The sequence below is a fragment of the Macrotis lagotis genome, chromosome 5, assembly GCF_037893015.1.
Source record: "Macrotis lagotis isolate mMagLag1 chromosome 5, bilby.v1.9.chrom.fasta, whole genome shotgun sequence".
NCBI classification, from domain to species: domain Eukaryota; kingdom Metazoa; phylum Chordata; class Mammalia; order Peramelemorphia; family Peramelidae; genus Macrotis; species Macrotis lagotis.
The window spans coordinates 220,951,083-220,971,553 of record NC_133662.1 but is presented as its reverse complement, the minus strand read 5'-3'; the positions used below and the strand labels follow the sequence as shown (position 1 = coordinate 220,971,553).

General features: G+C 35.6%; 1 protein-coding gene across 2 annotated transcripts in view; it reads right to left on the bottom strand.

The window, feature by feature from the left end:
* The window catches only part of SLC22A15 (solute carrier family 22 member 15), a 97,550-nt gene that overhangs the window by 53,308 nt on the left and 23,771 nt on the right, over positions 1-20,471 (bottom strand). For both annotated transcript variants that reach the window (XM_074188516.1, XM_074188517.1), the window contains exons 3-5: positions 13,167-13,299; positions 11,935-12,099; positions 1,642-1,771 (exon numbers count right to left, since the gene is read on the bottom strand). In XM_074188516.1, coding sequence (XP_074044617.1) covers positions 1,642-1,771; positions 11,935-12,099; positions 13,167-13,299 — 428 coding nt within the window. The remainder of the gene's footprint in view (positions 1-1,641; positions 1,772-11,934; positions 12,100-13,166; positions 13,300-20,471) is intronic.

The window sequence follows — 20,471 nt, the reverse complement described above, 5'->3', positions numbered from 1 at the left end:
ATCCTATTATTTTATTTTCATTATTAAAAATTCCAACTCTGTGCTTGCTGAGAAGCAAAACACTTTTTGATGCAGATGGGCTTAAGATAGCCAGGTTTAGGGGTGGCTAGGTGGTCCAGTGGATAGAGCACGGCCCTGGAGTCAGGAGTACCTGAGTCCAAATCCAGCCTCAGACACTTAATGATTACCTAGCTGTGTGGCCTTGGGCAAGTCACTTAACCCCATTGCCTTGCAAAAATATAATTTAAAAAAAAAGATAGCCAGGTTTAAAACATGGTATAACTTATTTGTGCTATGCCTCTGAGAATTGTACAATACAGTACTTTGTTGACTTCATAATCTTCTTTCTGCTGTTCTCCCTTTGTTGTTCAGTTGTTTCAGCTGATTTTCCATGAACCCATTTGGAGTTTTCTTAGAAAAGATGCTGGAGTAGTATGCCATTTCCTTCTCCAGTTTCCAGATGAGGAAACTGAGGCAAATAGAGTTAAATGACCTGCCCAAGGTCTCACAACTAGTAAATATCTGAAACTAGATTTGAACTCAAATCTAGTCTTCCTGATTTTATACTGGGCACTCTGTCCAATGTGCCACTTAGCTGCCCATTGTAGCTCTCCCTTCCTTAGACTAGATGAATTTCTCCCATGTCTGGAGATCCTACAGCTTCCATATACCCAAATTTAATGACTACAATTATTTTTGGCCTGAATAATTCATGTAGAGCTTATGTTTCATCAATAGGTGTTACTATATGACACGATATAATCTAATATTTTATTTAATTGGGGGAAGGGAATGGAGGGGAGTATTTAGACATGAAGGGAACTCCCATTATGGAGATTCCCTCCATAGATGTAGATCAGTTGCTCAGTAGAAACTTATAGGAATGGAGAATTGCATAGGACAACAAGAGGTTAAATGGCTAGTCTAGTGTGTGTGCCCAAAGCAATATTAGAACATATTTTCCTGACTCCAAAGATATCCCTCTATTGTCTACAGTGGGGGGCAGGGAATGTCCAACCCATAGGTGGTATAAAGTCTGTGAAATCATTTGGTCTGGAATTTGCCACCACAACTACAGGCAGGACTTGGAATTCAATAAATCTAGGAGCATTTTAGGGTAAATTAATTAAATGTCTGACCAAATATAGCAAGTTAATTTTTAAGTTGGTAATTTGGTATGACTCTCAAATGATGCTATAAATATCCAGTTGGCCCTTGACAGAAGAAAGGTTCCCTATCCCTGACTTATAGCCTGCTGCTTCTCTAGGCTTCAAGTTATGTAAAACAAATTAACTCTCTGCTTTTACTAATCATAATATAAACTTTAAATCAAGAGCTTTCTATCTACCTATCTATCATCAAGCTATCTGTCCTTTTATTTATCTATGCATCTCTCTCTCTCTCTCTCTCTCTCTCTATATATATATATATATATATATATATATATATATATATATGAAGAGCTCATTTTAAACAACATCTGTACAAAGCATATATTAATCATCTTTCCAAAAGTTGCAACCTATTGAAGAATTAATTCTTCATCAAGCAAAGCACACTCACTAGGTAATAGTATTCATCTTCTTAAGATACTCCTATAATGTATTAAATTAAAATTAAATATAAAAGGAAAAAACTTACAATGACAAGAGAAAGACCACTGTTCCCTGCAGGTTAACCACAACTGCAAGTGTTCTCCAGGAGCGAATGAAGTATCCTAGAAGGGCATACTGGGCAATTCCCACTGCAAAAAACAGGCCGCCAATGGAGCCTAATTCATGGAGAAGATAATTGTTAACAGAGAAAGAACATTCCACAAGATTATTTCTGATCATAGACAGAATGAGAAATCCTTTCCTATCCTAAGATTGCCAATGAAACTGAAAAAAGACTATATAAAAATAGCTTGGCATGAGCAAACATCAAGCAATAAGCTATATGACCTAAAAATGGGAAGGGGACAAATCAGGAAGACAGAAGAAGTGAAGCATAAGTGCACAGGTACTGTCACAATGGCTTTTAAGAAAGCATCCAAATTATTTTGTTTTACTAGAATTTTGTTGTATTGAATAAGATTAAAATAAGTGGATCAATAGCTAGAACTTAGAAATCAGTGAAGGGACAGCTAAGCAATATAGCAAAAGGGAAGCGATGCAGTGGATAGAGAAACTTCCCTGGAGTCAGGGAGACCTGAGTTCAAATTTGACCTCACTTACTAGTTGTGTGATCCTATGCAAGTCATTTACCCTTGATTTCCTCCCCCTGCCCCCCCCCCCCAAAGAAATCCGTTAAAGAGATGTTTAGAAGCTTTTGTTTTATTTATTTTTGCTATCACATTCAATTTGACCTATGTTAGGATGAAACAATCAGGATACCATATATCTCCTTTGGAAAGGTTAGGTCAAAGCACAGACATATTAGGGAAATCAATCATAAAGAAGATTCTGAACTTTTGGGAAGTAATAGAAAGAGTACTGAATTAATGATCTTTCCAAAACAAACAAAACAAAAATAACTTGCATCTTTTAAACCTTACTATGCCCCTCCAATATATCCTCCACTCAGTTGCCAAAGTGATCTTAAAGAACAGGTCTGACCTTGTCATTCCAGTACTCAATAAATACTAATGGTTCTCTATTAGCTCTATGATTAAATATAAAGTCTTCTGTTTGGCATTCAAAGTTCTGCATAATCTGTTTTCTTCCTACTTTTCAGTCTTCTTAGACATTACTATGCTATAGTCTAACTACTTGCTATTTCTAGTACAGACACTACATCTCCAGGCTGAATTTTTACTAGCTGTCCCCATGTCCTCCTCTACTCCTACATTTTCTAGCTTATTTTAAGACTAACTTTTTTTAAAGATTTTTTGCAAGGCAATGGGGTTAAGTGGTTTGCCCAAGGCCACACAGCTAGGTAATTATTAAGTGTCTGAGGCTGGATTTGAACTCAGGTCCTCCTGACTCCAGGGCTGGTGTTCTATCCACTGCACCACCTAGCCACCCTTTACTTTAAGACATATCAAATGCAACCAACTGCAAAAGGTCTTTTCTAATCCCTCCTCAAATCCATCCTTTCCCCCTCCCCAAGTATGCACCATGTAGCTTATATATAACTAGTTATTTACATGTTGCTTCTGCTTTGGGAATACAAGTTCCTTGAGTATAAGGCTTGTTTTTTACCTTTTTATTGAATCCCCAGAATTTAGTAAAGTGACTGGAAATGTTTAAAGTATTGTAAGTGTTTAAAAATTGCTTTTATTAGGCAGCTAGGTGGTGCAATGGATAGAGCTACTGGTCCTGGAATCAGGAGGACCTGAGTTCAAATCCAGTCTCAGATACTTAATAATTGCCTAGCTGTGTGGCCTTGGGCAAACCACTTGACCCCATTGCCTTGAAAAAAATTTTTAAAATTGCTTTTATTTACTAATTAAAATGAAGAGTGTTCATTAAAATGGAAAATTACATGGAAAAAATACAAATGGTTATGAATATCAGAATTAAGAATTAATATTTTATTCTAGAATCAATGGTAAACCACTGAAAATACAAGAGGGGAATGAAATAATCATATGTATTAGAAAGATGACTTTGGCAGTTATATGAAAGGTTCACTGGAAAGGGCACAGGATGAATGTGGAAAATTCAGGAAGAGGTTATTAAAGTAAACTAGATAAAAGGTAATTGTCCTAATTTGCAAAGTAAGTAAATTTTGCTTGAAAATCTGTATCTTTTGACTTTTAGAATATCAAATTCCAAGACTTCCTCTCATTTAATATGAAAGTTGCCAGGTCTTGTATAATTCTAACTATAGTTCTTGAGATGCTTCTTTCTGATTATTCGCAGTATATTTTTTCTTTAGATGTGGGAGATTCTGTTTTTAGTTATAACATCTAGGAGTTCCTTTTGAATGTCTTCCAAGAATGGATCAGTGGATTCTTTCTAGATTTATTTTGCCTTCTAGTTCCAATATATCTGGTCAGATCTCTTGAAATATATATTTTGACTTTTTAAAAAGGTCATACTTTCCAGGGAGTTGAATATACTTAAATTATCTCTTCTTGACCTATTACCCAAGTCAATTGTTTCTGACATCAGATACTTTAAATTTTCTTCTACATTTCAATCTTTTGATTTTGTTTTTCTATTGATTTTTCTTTGGTCTATTCTAGTTTATATGGAGTTCATTTATTTAGATAAGGTTTACTGTTTACTCTTCTAAGCTACTTATTCTTCTTTCACCTCTTTCCTTCAGAGACTTGTATCATTTTTTAATTTCTTATGTCACTTATTATAAGTATTCATGTAGTCCTTATGGAAAATATATCCACTTAAACCTCCACACTGTTACTTTGAATCAACAAATCAACTTGACTTTCTCTCAATTTCTGCTTCACTTACTCTTGGGCAAAAAGACAGGATCATGAGGACTACTGGTCAGATAGAAAAACTTTTTTTTTTCTTTTAAAGTTGTGCTTTTAAAAGATATCCAGTGAGAGACTGCATGTCTGCATCCTGACCACTAGCCTAGCTATGTTCTAATATGCTCAAAATTCCCAGAAGGGTGGATGCCAGGGAAAGAGTTTTTTTTAATAATATCTTATGCAAAGAAGTGTTATGATATGTATCAATGAAGAAAATACTGAAGAAACTAAATACCTTAAAGCTTTAAAGAAAGAAAACAAAAGCTAAAATGGAGACAAGGTACATATCTTGAAGTACCAAAGAAGAGAACAAAAAAAATCTGAACTAGAAAGTTTGTGTAATTTTCATGAGCAAATAGAAGCCTACACTCTGGGTCAAGCAGAAGACAATTCTTATTTTTAATTAAATAGTGAAAGATCCCCATGATATTTGCAAAAGAGTGCTGACTCCAGAATCAAATCAGAGATTCCAAGTTCAAATCCCTCTTCTGATGTTTATCATTGATGATTAATAGCCTTCTTGAGTTTCAGTGGCTTCATCTATACAATGACAGGGGCATGACTAGATGATTTCAGAGGTTCTTTCCAGCTTAAGGCTGATGACCTACAAACTTTGGAATCAAGAAGCTGTATGTATGTTCAAGTCTAATCTCTGAATAAAACTAGCTGTTTGTTTATGGAATAATTATCTAATTTCTCAGTGCCCTAGTCAATTCTATAAAACAAGTTGCTTGTATATGTGGACAGAGAGTCCAGACCAGGAATTTTCTATACTAATGAATCAGAGGTCCAAAGTAAAAGAATAAAATAAAACCTATCAAGCTAGGTAGCTATATCTCCCCATCTATATCTGTCTATCTATCTGCCTACCTATCTCTCCATATCTATATCTATCTCCATAGTTATCTTTATCTATCTCTATCTACATATCTCTATATTTATCTCCATAATGTTATATCTACCTATAACAAGTGAAAATAATTTACCTCAAAACAGAATAATCATTCCCAGCATTCACTTTGACACATTCCAAGGGAGACAGAATGACTGCCAAATTACTTACACATACAGCACAAAGGAAGAGTCTCTCCAAGCTCATTTTCTCCTAGCACATTTTCAACCCTTGACAATGGAAAATAAAGTTGCTGTGTCATTAATGAGTCAATTCTAGGGTTATGGCTCTAGAACTGAAAGGGGTCTCAGAGGTCAGCTACTCTACTCTTCTCATTTGAAAAATGAGGAACATTAGCTCCAGGGAGGGTGAGTATCTTGGCCGAGATCACACAGGTAGTAAATATCAGAGTCAGAATTTGAATCCAGATCCTTTGACTGCAGAGATTGTGATCTCTCCTCTAGACTACATTGCCAACAGAAGAATCACCAGCTTTTTCAGTCCCCTCAAAGGTATCCTGTCTCTGTTTTCACCTCCCAATCAAGTAGCCTTGCTGGCTCTACCGAAGGATGAATGGGTAGCAGGACGGGAGGAGCAACAGAAGGGATGAAGTAGTTGTAGTATTTAAATATGGATTATTTTATGCCTTTTTATTTCTGGTGACCAAAAAGAAAGACAGAAATCAGAAGGCCTTGTCTACTGACTGACTTGTGTAAATTTGATAGATAGCTCACCACAAATTGAGTGAGAATGAGTTAATTTCACTAACCTTTTGCAAAAGATTAAGTGAACAAAAAAAATTAAGTCCATCAATAAATCAATATGGAAAACTGGAAGCTTTGTAGGCAAGTGACAAGCTCATGAAAAATATAGATGATTTATTGAATTTTTTATGGTAGAGATTTTAGTGGTGCTTTAGAACTCACCTAGAGGATCTTCTCTAGTTAAATTTCATAGTAGAAACAATACTACTGTTAATTTATTTGTAAATCACAGCTAGACTTACTCCTGTAAATGGAGTATTTTTTTTAGGGGTTTTTTTTTGCAAGGCAAATGGGGGTTAAGTGGCTTGCCCAAGGCCACACGGCTAGGTAATTATTATGTGTCTGAGACTAGATTTGAACCCAGGTACTCCTGACTCCAAGGCCGGTGCTTTATCCACTACGCCACCTAGCTGCCCCCTTAATGGTGTATTTTTTAATGAGGTAATGATGATATTTGTCCTCTGTTCCTTTTTTATGGGAGGGTGAGTTTTTTTGCAAGGCAATGGGATTAAGTGACTTCCCAAGGTCACACAGCTAAGAAATTATTTAGTGTCTGAGGTCGGATTTGAACTCAGGGCTAGTGCTCTATCCATTGTGCCACCCAGTTGCCCCAGGAAAACATATTTTTAAATGTGCACTCCAACTGTTTTTCTTTTTAAATCATTGATATCTTTTCTTTTTTATATATAGTCATAATTTCCTAAAATAGCCATCCTCTCTCCTCTACCATGAGATCCACCCCTGGAACAAAGACTAATGAGAGAAAACAAAAGGGAATTCAACAAAACTAACCAACATTTTAGAACAGTAATATCCAATGTTTCAGACCCAAAGACCCCAAAGAAGGGAAGGGGATGTATTACCAGTGCCCAACAAAATGCCAGGCACAGTGTAGGTACTTGAAAAATGTCTGATTGATTTTTCTGTTTGTCTGTTTGCTTTTGCAAGTCAGTGGAGTTAAGACTTGTCCAAGGTAACACAGCCTAGTATGTATAAGGCGTCTGAGGATGGATTTGACCTCAGGTCCTCCAGACTCCAGACCTGGTGCTTTATGTACTGTGCCACCTAGCTGCCCCAATTGATTGCTTTTTTGGGGGGGGGGAGTGGTTTTCTGTTTCCAAGTAGAAGATTAAACTATATCTTTCTTGCCAGTTTTAATTCATGGGTTGGAATGGGTATAGCAATCTAAGCCAGCATAATTTGGAAGGTCCCTCAATCCTTTAACTCATCCAAAATTGATTTCTTTTTGAAGATAATCAACACCAGGAGACCTGGCTAGGGAAGCTACAGCTGGTTTCCACTCTACTCAACATTCCATCTCTAATAAACATATATATTGGACTCAATTTATTTCTCCCCTAGGCTCTGACAGATGATTTAACTGGACCATGGGAGGAACAGGGATCAGTAGTTTTGCCAAACCACCTCCTCTCCCACTCAATTCCTTGGGGTGATATTGTAGACAAAGAACTGGGCATGGAATCAAGATGACCTGGGTTCACATCCAACTTTTGATATTTCCTAACTATGTGACTATGGGAAGTCTCTCTCGGAGTCTCAGTTTTCTCATCTGTAAAATGGAAAAAAAAATACTTATGGCATTTAACTTTTCTTGGTTTCAGTTCCTCATCTGTAAAGTGGGGATAATAAATACCTATGGTACCAATACCATAGGGTTGTTATAGTGTTCAGAAGAGATAAATACAAGTAGGTAAAAATGTGACATATTCATTTATCCTTTTTAGTCTTGTATTCATCAGATCTCATATTCTAGAACATTGATCACAAGTTTCCTGGACCACATTCTATAATAGAAAATTCTCTGTTTTGCAAGTCTATAAGAAAGGAGGATCTGGATAGATAATGAGAGCTCAGTGAAGGCCCTCTCATAGGGCAACATCTTATGCCAATAAGATAAAGAATAAAGATCTTGGACAATTTGTTCTGCAGTTTCTCAGAGTCCCTGCAAATGAGAAGGAAAGGCTAGATGATTTCTGAGATACTTTACATCTTTAATATGGGTCTGGAAGTCTAATTGATAGCAAAGAAGAGGGAGTTAGATTAGCCAGGTTCTAACCTTCAATATGCCACTAATTCATTTTGTAACTGGGATCACTTACTTTCCTGGACTTCAGTTCTCATCTGCAAAATGAACGTTTGTTAAAAGTATATACTTCAACTTGCATGAACTGATGCCAAGTGAAGTGAGCAGAACCAGAAGAACATTATACACATTAACAGCAACATTGTGTGATGATTAACTAGGATGGACTTGCTCTTCTCAGTAGTACAACCATCAAAGACACTTCTAAAGGACTTGTGATAGAAAATATCACTCACATCCAGAGAAATAACTATGGAGTCTGAATGCAGACCAAAGCTTACTATTTCCAATTTTTAAAATTTGTTTTATGGATTTTTCCTCTCCTGATTTTTTTTCTGATTCTTCTTTCACAATATGATTAATATGGAACTATGCTTAGCATAGTTATATATGTATAACTTCTATTAGATTGCTCTCTGTCAAGAGAAGGGAAGAGGAAGAAAAATGTAGAACTGAAAAACCTTACAAAAATTATTGCTGAAAACTAGCTTTACATGTTATTTGAAAAATAAATAAATACATTTATTCAAAAAAAAACTATATACTTCAAACTGAGAGCCAGCAATGTTTGTAATGGAAAAGTACTAGGAGTTTCCAAAGTAAAAATAAGATTAAACCAAGAATGCTGTTTCTTCTCACTCTGATTTAGATAATGGTGGAAATATTAACTATAGTAATGAGAAAAGAGAACAAAATTAAAGGTATAAATATTATCAACAAGACAAATTTATCACTAATAGTGATGATGCTAAACAGTGATAAAGAGACATAGAAGATTTAGAAAACTCAAGCAAATCCATGAGGAAAGTGAGAGATGACTAATAACTTCAGTAAAGTACTGAATTTATAAAAACAATCAGCACATCTATTTATTGCCCACAAAAAAGAAAAGGTGAGATAAATTCCATTCAAAATAAATGCAAAGTGCATAAAATATCTTAGATTTAACCTAATAATATATAAAAGTTTCAAAAATTCATCCTTAAAAATATACCATATAGAAAATAAAAGGAGATTTAAATAATTTGAGAAGATCAATGTTCATGATTAGGCTATGTCAATTTAAAAATAAATAAAAATTAAATTAATTTACAGATTTAATACTGTATCAAATACTGGGATGATACATTTTAGAATAAATTGTTTGGAAGAACAAAAGTTTAGAATTGAGGGAAATAATTTAAAAAGTATGAATTAGAGGGGTATAGCATTATTGAGTCTCAGAATTATAACAAATAGTAGTCATAAAAACTTTTTGGTACTGGATTTTTTAAAAAGCAAAAAATAAAAACAGAAATGAAGATAGTGAGTCATAGTAGATAGAGAGCTAGTGTTGAAGTCAGGAAGAACTAAGATCAAGTTCTATCTATCTATCTATCTGCTATATCATTCTGAACAAGTTACTTAATTTCTCAATCTTCCCAGATAATTTGTTAAGACAATAAATTGCCATTTCTGCACTGACAGAAGGAATTTCCTCACTGGTTACTGCCCTACTCAGTGAAATCACAGGTCTTGACTTTCTCTCCTTCCTCTAGGCCTATAAAAGGTAGACCAGTAAAAAAGGACTAGATAAAAAAAAAGGAAATAAATGATAACAGGAACTCAGTGTTTAATAAGCGCAAAAGATGTCATTTCTGTACCTCAAAGCTATAGGGAAAACTAGAAAACATTTTGGCAGAAATTAAACAAAGCAATTCCTCATATTATATACCATGCTATTTTCAAAATAGACAAGTAATTTAAATATAAAATGCCTTACCATTAAAAAATTACAAGGGATCAAGATGAAATACTTTTAAAATGATGCCTGGAATTGTGTGGGGAGAATTCTTAACAAGAAAGGGAGATTATAAAAGATAAAATCCTTCAACTTTTATATAAATAAAATTCACAAGGTAGATTAAGGACAGAAATGATAAAGTAGAGAAAATATTTATAAATATTTATAAAAGACAGCTAACCAAATTATAGAGGGAATTGACACAAGTATATTAAGACTAAGAGTCATTCCCCAATGGGTAAAATGACATTTCAGCAAGATTCAAAAGAAGCAGTGAAAAAACTGAGTGATCAAATATTCTAAATAACTAATAGCAAAATAAAACAAGTCTGAGATTTCACTTCTCATTATGTATATTGTGAAAGATGACAAAATATGAAACAGTCAGCATTGAAGAGGAAATAACAAGAGAGGTAGACTCCAGCATTGTTAAGGAATCTTTTTTTTAAATTTAAGGCAATGGGATTAAGTGACTTGCCCAAGGTCACACAGTTAGGTAATTATTAAGTATCTGAGGCTGGATTTGAACTCAGATCCTCCTGACTCCAGGGCTGGCACTCTATCCACTGCACCACCTAGCTGCCCCCAGACTCCTGCATTGTTATTGGAGATATGAGCTCCAATCATTCTATAAAACAATTTGGTGTTTCTGGGGAAAGGTGATTAAATTGTCCATATTCTTTTATCCAGCACTGCCTCTAGTGAGAAAATGCCCCTGAGGAAGTTAAACAGAGAAACAAAGGTCCACTGTAGCAGATGTCCATTCATTGAGGAAAGGTTGAAAAAATTGTATTAATGTAAACAAGTATTATTGTGCCCTGAAAATAATGAATATAAGGAATTCAGAGAAAAATGGGAAGGTGTTTATGAACTGATACAAAATGAATACATAGAACTTGGAGAAAAATACAATAATAATTATAACAATAACAGTTTTATCTAGTGCCTATTAGGTGCCAGGCACTATGTTTTACAAATACTGTCTCATCTGATCCTCACATCAACCATTTATTAACTTCAATTTACAAATGAGGAAACTGAGGCAAACAGTTACACAATTTTTTGGTTTTAAACTTAAGTTCTCCTGACTCCAAGTGCCTTCTCCACCAAACCAATGCACACAATGACTTATATGATTTAAGTGAAAGTACCACTAGAAGGACTCTTAGGAACTGAAAATTTAATTAAGATCCTGGGAAGACAAATGCCAAACTGTTCCTCTTCCCCCATGTTAGAGAGGGATATTAGAAATGAATATCGTCTATGTTGTCAGAAGCCTTCACTATCAACTATTTTGTGATTTTTTTTCTTTGATAGAACTTGCTTCAGGAGCAGGGACTAGTTTATTTCTGTCTTCATGTACCTAGAGGCTGGCATAGTACCTAGCCCAGAACCAGTCCTTAATAGTTGTTGATTAATTTATCCTGAGGAATGGTTCAATCCAAAGAGACCTGCATTTGAAATTGGCTGTAAAGAGACGAGGCATCAATAAAATTTTTTGAAAAATAATATTAAATTCAAGGGTTGAATTTGGTGATTCCAAAGGTTCCTTCCACACCTGGTCTTCTGCAATTCTAGAACATGTTAATAAGTTACCTGTCCAAGGTCATAAAGGGGGAAAAGGGAGTAAAATTCAGAAGAGGGAAAACATTAGACAATACTGATACTCCCACACTGCCAGAACTGTAAAGATCCTTTGAGATCATCCAATTTAACCTCTTCCTCTTAAAGGTAAGCAAACGGAGTCTCAGAGAAATTAACCAACCTGTTCATTATAATAAATGAAAGAGAGCAGGGATTGAAATTTAGGTATTCCATTGTCTAAGTCAACACTGATTTCATTACACTGTGGTCAGCTCCTCATAGTTGAACTTCTTTTTCAAAGACTTTGGAGTTAAGCCAGTTCTCCATGATATCTTTAATAGCATCTACCCAAATCTTGTTTATAAATGACTCTAAAAGGCTTACCTGCTAGTGCCCAGTAGGCAGTGCCCAGACATTCATTCAACAAAACAAAAGACACCAGAGACATCCCTCCATTCATCACTCCTACTAGGAATCGAGATACAGCAAAGAACTCATATGAGGGAGAAAATCCATTTGCAATGGCAAACAGGATGTCAAGGGCAAAACCTAAAACAAGCAAGGAACAATAGTCAGTTACTAAAAGGTATAACAAAATGATATTTGATAATGATCATTTATTTTATCTGCCACTTTGTGAGGAGAGTCCTTGAAAATATGAATGTTCTTAGTCTACAGTCTTTTAAGTTGTATCCTTTTTTTCATAGTGACTAAGAAAATGCTCCTGGGAAGAACAAAAACTGAAATTTTATCTATGAGGTAGTAGTAGAGGTCAGTAGCAGTGAATTCTGAATTACTGACTCCAGATTACCATTAGTTTGTTAAAATAGAGGGAGTCCTATATTTAGAATCAGGACACCTGAATTCAGGAGAGTCACTTTGGGTCTCAGTTTCCTTGTTTATAAAATTAGGTGTTTAGAGTTGGTAATCCCTGAGATACTTTTCTGTTCTAAACTCTATGATGTTAGAAATTAAATGAGTGTAATTTAAAACTGAATAGTTTATTCCACTAATTACTATGCACAATACTCCCCATAACAAGAGAACTTCTTAAGCTCTTTGTACAATTTGGAGAGAGGCAACCAACAGAGGGGAAAAATTCAGCTAAAGGATAAATTCTACTGACCCTTTAGGAAACTAATTTGGGAAAGTCATCTCACCTTTCTTAAATCTCAGTTTCCTTATTTGTAAAATAAGAGACATGATACAGCACTGAGATTCCATCAGATCTTTAGACAAGAATTTAGAGGTGGCAAAGATAATTTTGGAAATTAAGGTATTTGGTTTTGATAAATGGAACTATCAATATACCAGGTCTAAATTGTAGTTTGTTTGTCAGACACAACCAATACAAAATTTGTTTTGATTTTTTGTAAGGCAATGGGGTTAAATGACTTACCCAAGGTCACACAGCTAGGTAATTATTAAGTGTCTGAGGCTGGATTTGAATTTAGGTCCTCCAGACTCCAGGGCTGGTGCTCTATCCACTGTGCCCCTAGCTATCCAATTTGACACTTTCTAAACAGCTATTCCCAAAGAACTTGAAGCAGTATCATGAAAAAGTAACATAGTACTTTCCAAGAAACTTGGGCTTTATCAGGATTGCAATCACTTACCTGTTAGATAGACCTTTTTCCTCCCCAAACGATCTGAAAGTTGGCCAAATGATATCACTCCCACAAACACACCACTGAAGAAAAATGAGCTGGCTACACTCACTTTGTATGACTTGTTGGCAATTAAGAACCACTAAAAGAAAGAGGGGGGGGGGAAACAGGCCTTTAGGTCAAGGAAAAGATGGTTGCATTGATTCAGTTGTTAAAAGGCATGTACAATTATAGCTTTATACACTACTTTTCCCCATATATGGCTTTCTGTTCTGACTTTGGTTTAATGAGTCCATCTCAGATATTATTCAAAGTTTAGTCAACAAAATTCTGAAAAGTTCTTATAATGCTCTTATAAAGAATTTCATAGTCATTCAGTCCCATATAATGCAGCTGGCCCATTTCTTCAATAAGTTAATGGCTTTTACAGTTTTCATTTACTTTTGAAACATAAAAAATGAAAGGCAAGAGATAAATGCCTAGTCTCAAAGAGCCATCATTATCTAAGACACTTTTCCTAGAGAACTGAGGAGGCACCGTTTCAGGGGTAGTGAAGAGCTGAATTCCTCCCTTCACCCTTCCTGAAGCTGCTTGATAAATCAAGCCATCAACACCTGGCAAAAATCAGGTCTAAGTTGTAGTTTGTTTGTCAGACACAGCCAATATAAAATTTGACACTTCCTTTTGTTTTGATTTTTTTTGCTTTGCTTTTTTGTAAGACCAAATCTGTTGGTGGAGAAAGCCAAATTGGTGGGGAAAGTTGATCCTTCCCTTTTGAAAGCTTCTATTTTCCCAAATGAGTTCTCTTCATCTGGCTCAAGTTCAACAAGCATTTTCTCTGAGTTTTCTGTGGTTTGAAGTATTGCACTTAGCATACAATAGGCATTTAACAATGCTCATTTCCTTATTTTCATCTAGAGAAGATGAACAATAAAGCTTCCATGTTCATTTGTATGGCCCTAGTTTTTCTCTGAACTTTATATTGTCATAATTAAGAAATGAGGTCAAAAAGATTTTAAGTTATATGATACTTATACCAGAAAGCAGACTTTTGAAAGTGAGACTTCTGGAAATTTCCATTCAGAGCAGATCTGCATTCTTGAAATTGCTGTTGCAAATCCTCTTAATTGAAACCACTAATTTTATTACTCATTGAAAAAAAAAAATTAGAGGGGTGGAGGTAGGAGAACTACAACTTCTATATAGGAAACTTTCCACTAATGCAGAATGGCATATCACCTAGTAACTCAAATTTCGTAGAGTTGTCTGGGGCACTGACTTGAGGTTAAATGATTTATCCAGGTTCACAAAATAAGGAAAACAACAATAACATATATAGATAGCACTTTAAGGCTCGTTGCTGTTTTTTAATCTTCATTTTACAGATGAGGAAACTAATCCAGGCAGAGGTTAAGTGACTTGCCCAGAGTCACACAGCTAGAATGTGATGAGGCTAGAGTTGAACTCAGATCATCCTGACTCTTAAGGGCAACATCCTCTCCACTATACCACTTAATAACATTTATCAGAGACAAGCTATCCCCAAAATAGAGGCCCCAAGAAGAAACTCTCCACTGGGAGAAGGGGCCAGCATGGCAGAACTACGTTACTAAGTGAGAAGGTCCCAGAAACTGAGGGAAGGTCAAGGGTAAAAAGGCAGCTGAGTCCTGGTGAGACTCGGTCACAGTCAGTGGAGCGGGGGGAGCATGGCTAGGCTGGCCCCATTCCCAAATTGGGGAGGTCATTAAAAGGAACTCACCAGAATTTCAAAGTTGAAAGGGACTTGGATAATGATTAAATTCAGGAATTCCCGACTGATACTATGGACTGTGTAACTATGGAAATTTTTTACTATGAACTTTGTCATCCTCAGTAGCCTCAGTGCAAAAGCTTAATAGCATAGGATCAAGGACAAGCAACTAGGGAAAACGGAAGTGTGAAGACCAAGGATAAAAAAAGGGAGGAAAAAAAGGAATAAGTTGTTTTAAGCTTATTAAATTTAAGTTAAAGATCTTGGTAATAAGGTTTCAATTTTTTTTTACTAGTATTGGATCATGGATTAGTACCTGGAAAAACAGATGTAATTCATTGTCCTCATATTTACATATGGGTAAACTGAGGCCCAAAGAGATTAAGTGATTTACCCGAGGTCACATGGTTGGCTAACTGAACCAAGTCAAGACTACAAACCAGATAAGGCACCCTGACTCCCAGTTCAATGCTCTTTCCTTTATGGAACTATCTCTCTCTTTTTTTTGTTTGTTTGTTGTTTTTTACAAGGCAATGGGTTTAAGTGACTTGCCCAAGATCACATAGCTAGGTAATTATTAGGTGTCTGAGCCCACATTTGAACTCTGGTCCTCCTGACTCTGGGGCTGGTGCTCTATCCACTGAGCCATCTAGCTGCCCCCTTTATGGAACCATTTAACAGAAGGTCCCTTAAAAAGATTTCTTACTGAATTTGCTAAATGATAAATAACAGATGAGACCAGGAGTTAGAGAGAGAGAGAGAAAGAAAGAGAGAGAGAGAGAGAGAGAATGCTGTCAAGATAGGCTAAAATTTTCTTTTCAACAGATGAGAGAGACAGAAAGTAAAAAGGAAAGAAATGTATTAATCTTCACTTCAAGAGATGCTTTTCAAAGAGAGGGAGAGAGAACTTAGACCTGAAATTTCAGTGGAATAGTGAACTCCCTCATTAAGTATGTTTGTAGTGTAGGTCTGTAACTTCTTTGTAATTTATAATTATAGAGAACTAACATGTTTAGTGACTTGCCCAGGGTTCACAGGTGTGCTAAAGCAAGCTTGAACTGGCTCAACAAAGTTAATTGTTAAATTTTCAATGTGATCACTTATACCTAAGGAACAAGCAAAAAATATAGATAAGAACTCATTTTTGTTGGTTTAGAACAGAGGTGCTATAGTCCCCACCAAACTTCCCAGTGTGGCTGAAATATAATTGTGAAATGTTTAATAAAACAAATAAAAATGTAGCATAATGTTAGTTTGTGGCTTTCAAAGTCAAAATGCCTTAGCAGGGATCTGTTTCTATTTGAGTTTGACCCAATTGATCTAGGTGTAAGAAAGTGATGGAGATACAAAGATTAATTCTATGTCATACGTACTTTATTTTCTTGGAGAGCTAGTCATTAAACATGTCAACATACAACTTCCAGGATCTCATAATCAGTTAATGTGTATGTAGGACTTGAACCCAGATCTTCAAGGACCAAAAACCCCTGTGAAAACTAGAAAATCGTATGGCAGAAACTAGGCATAGACTAACAACTTACACTCTATACCAAGAAAGGGTTAAAATGGGTACAAGGTTTAGATATAAAAAGTGATACCATAAATCAGTTAGAAGAACAAGGAATACTTTATCTGTCAGATTTATGAAAAAGGGAGGAGTTTATGACCAAACAAGAGATAGAGAACATTATAAAATGCAAAATGGATAAATGCACAAAAAACCCAGTGCAACCAGGATTAAAAGGAATGCAATAAGTTGGAAAACAATTTTTACAGCTAGTGTTTCTGATGAAGAATTCATTTCTAAACTATATAGTGAAGTGAATCAAATTTATAAGAATACAAGTCATTCCTCAATTGATAAATGAACAAAGGATATGAACAGTCTGTTTTTCAGATGAAGAAATTAAAGCTATCTGTAGTCATATAAAAATGCTCTAAATCATTATTGATCAGAGAATTGCAAATTAAAACAACTCTGAGGTGCTGCTTCACACCTATCAGATGGGCCAATATACCAGAAAGGGAAAATGATCAGTGTTGGAGGAGTTGTGGGAACACTGGGACACTAATGCATTGTTGGTGGAGTTGTGAATTGATCTAACCATTCTTGAGAGCAGTTTGGAATTACTCCCAAAGGGCAAACTGTGCATACCCTTTGATTCAACAATCCAACTACTTTTTGGTATCCCAAAGAAATCACAAAAAAGGGAAAAGACCCATGTGAACAAAAATATTTATAGCAGTTCTTTTTGTAGAGGCGAAAAATCGGAAATTGAAGAGATGCCCATCAATTGGGGAATTTCTGAACAGACTGTGACATATGAATGTAAAGGAGTTCTATTCTATATGAAAACATAGATGGATAGACTTCAGAAAACCCTGTGAAGACTTGCATAAACTGATGCTATGAAGTAAGTAGAACCAGAAGAGCATTATACATATTAACAAAAGCATTGTGTGATGACTTAGTTCTTCTAAGCAGTACAATGATCCAAGACAATTCTAAAGGACTTGTGATGGGGAATACCACCTACATCCAGAGAAAGAATTATGCACAATGAATGCAGACCCAAGTATACTATTTTCAATTTTTCAATTTTTTTATGCTTTATGGTTTTTCCCTCTCATAATTTTCCCCCTTTTGTTCTTATCTTCTTTTACAACATGACTAATATAGAAATACATTTAACATAGTTAAACATATATAACCTTTATCAGATTACTTGCTGTGAAGGGGAGGGAAGAAGTGAGATAAATATGGAACTCAAAATCTTATAGAAAATTCAATATTGAAACTATCTTTGTATGTAGTTAGAAAAATAAATTTTTTAAAAAAAGAAGTTATGGTACTTTAAAGCACAGCTTCAATGATATATGGAATAGATTTTGACTTTTAAAAAACAAATACCTTTCATTCCTCCCTATGCCAGAAAAATGAGACACTATTGTTCTTACCTGTGAAGCTCCCCAAACCAAATGTGCAGGATATGGCTTTTTAATTATCTTAATATTTGTTTTGATGATCTCAGTGTTTTTGGACTCAAATCAAAGGCTTGGCTTGAATAACCGTTCATAGCAGATGCTGATAGTTTTTTTTATCGTTAAAATATTCATGCTCTTATCTCTTTAAAAATACAAGAAATTCATCTTTTTTCTGTTATTGCATCGTAAAATTTGCAGGAGGCAGTTAGATAGCTCAAGGGATAGAGCACTGGGACTGGAGTCAGGAAGACCAGAATTCAAATTCAGGTTCAGACACTTAATAGCTTTGAGTCCCTAGGCAGGTCACAACCTCTGTTTGCTTTAATCTACTAGAGAAGGCCATGAACAATATGTCCACGGAGTCAGAAAGGATTGGACATAACTGAAAAAATGACTTAACAACAATGAGCAAATTCTGGAGCTAGGATTCCAACCGAGCCTTTTGACTATAACAATATCATTTAACTAAATTTGCAAAGTACTGTTACCTCATTTGGTCCTTATAAAAACCTCAGAGGCAAGAGGTAGTAGTATCCTCAGTTAACAGATAAGGAAACAAGCTGAAGGAGGATAAATGATTTCTCAATGATCACACCACTAGGAAATTGGATTGGAACTCAGGTTTCCCTGGCTCAAAGCCCAATACTCTTTGTGTTGAAACATCTTTTTGCCTTGAAACCAGTACAACAAACTCATATCCTAATGGGGGATAGTTGTACTACATGGGGCCCCCAACTTATGGATGGATTGTGTTTTTAAAAGTTCTTTTTGTAAGTCAGAATGGACTTATCCATAGAAACACTACCTATAATGTAAATGAAGCATATTTTGATGACTGTTCCTGGGGGCAGTTAGGTGCAGTAGGTAAAGTATTAGGCCCAGAGGCAAGAAGACTCATCTCCCTGAGTTCAAATATGGCCTCAGACATTTACTAGCTGGGTACTTTTAGGCAAATTACTTAATCCTGTTTGTCTCATCTGTGTAAAAGGAGCTGGAGAAGGAAAAGGCAAACCACTCCAGTATCTTTACCAAGAAAACCTCAAATAGGATCATGAAGTCAGACATGATTGAAAAACATTTAAATAACAACAGTTCTTAGAGAATTGGACCCACCTATGTAGCCATGCTTCTTGTCAGAGAACCTCAACAACCTGTTATTCCATTAGCATGGGTATTCCCAATATTGATGCAGATTGCAGCACCTCTGCATTGTGAGAGGTTTTTAATTTACTTCAGGTGAAAGACTCATCATCTTGCACCCAATCCAAAGAAGAAATCAGGAGAGCTATCTTTGGAACTCACCTCCTATACTTACTGTGTGTGACCTTAGACAAGTCACTCAACCACTGAGAACATTAGCTTCCTCATTACTACCACCATAATAACATTCTTTCATGTTCTAGCCAAACTGACTCACTTGCTATTCTCTGAACCCAGAATCTTTAGTATCTTTCCATAGGCTATACCTATGTCTAAAACATGAGCACCCCCTTATTGGAAGCTTCTCTTAATCCTTCTATTTGTTAGTGCTTTCCTGCCTTCAGTTTCCTTTGCATCTGTCTTCTTGTTTGTATTTCTCTGCAGAGTATAAGATTTTTAAGGACAGGGCTTTTCTTTCATTTCTGTACTTTTATTACTAGCATCAAAACACCCAGTATACTTTGTCCACAATTGTCATTTATTGTTTCCTGAATTAGACTGAAATGAAATGAATTTATAAAATTGGGGGAATAATGCCTGGACTCAAAGTCGGAAGGAAAAACCACAGCAACCCAAAAAGATGCACAGAACTGGTAAATTATTTTTCACTTGGGTCACAAAGTCAGAGGCACTCTGAATCGCTCATTGTGGGTCTCAGATCAGATAATAATAAGAACTTGGTTTAAAACTCAGCTCCACAGTGCAGTGAAAACAGCTCCATCGATGGTATCAGAAGGCTTGAGTTTAAACTTGAACTCTGTTTTTACCTGCGTGAACTGGGACAAGTCACTTAAAATGAGGGAACTGGCTTTGGACAGTCAGTCATTTACCTAGGTAGGCCTCCTCTGCAAAATGAGGATGTTCTAGTTCAAGAATATATAAACCCAGTTCATATTTTTTTTTCTCTAGCATGTTCTATCTTTAACTGCTGAAGGTCTGGCTCTAACATTAGTAATTAACAACAATAATTTTTTGAAAAATGAGTTGAGAGACTTGGACCACACCAGAAATGAGTCTGCTTACACAACTGGCAAAAATCATGCAAGTACTGGACAGATCAGATGCTTGGTAAAATGATCATCCAGCATTTTAATAGCAAGAATTTCAACCAGAGAGTGTTCTTTTCTTCCTTTAGTCTCATTCATGAAAAAAGAAGAGGCCAGAGGAGGGATGAAAGGGGTCAGAGAGTTCACAGTTGAAAACTAGACAGACAGGTCACTCTTGTTAGAAAAAAAATTAGGCTAAGAAAATTTGACAGATAAGATACTATTGTTTCCTGGGAAATATGAAGGATTCAATGTAGCATTTGAACTCTTATGCTGATAAACAGCTGAGAATAAACTAAGACAGACCAAACCATAGTCATGAATAGGACTTGA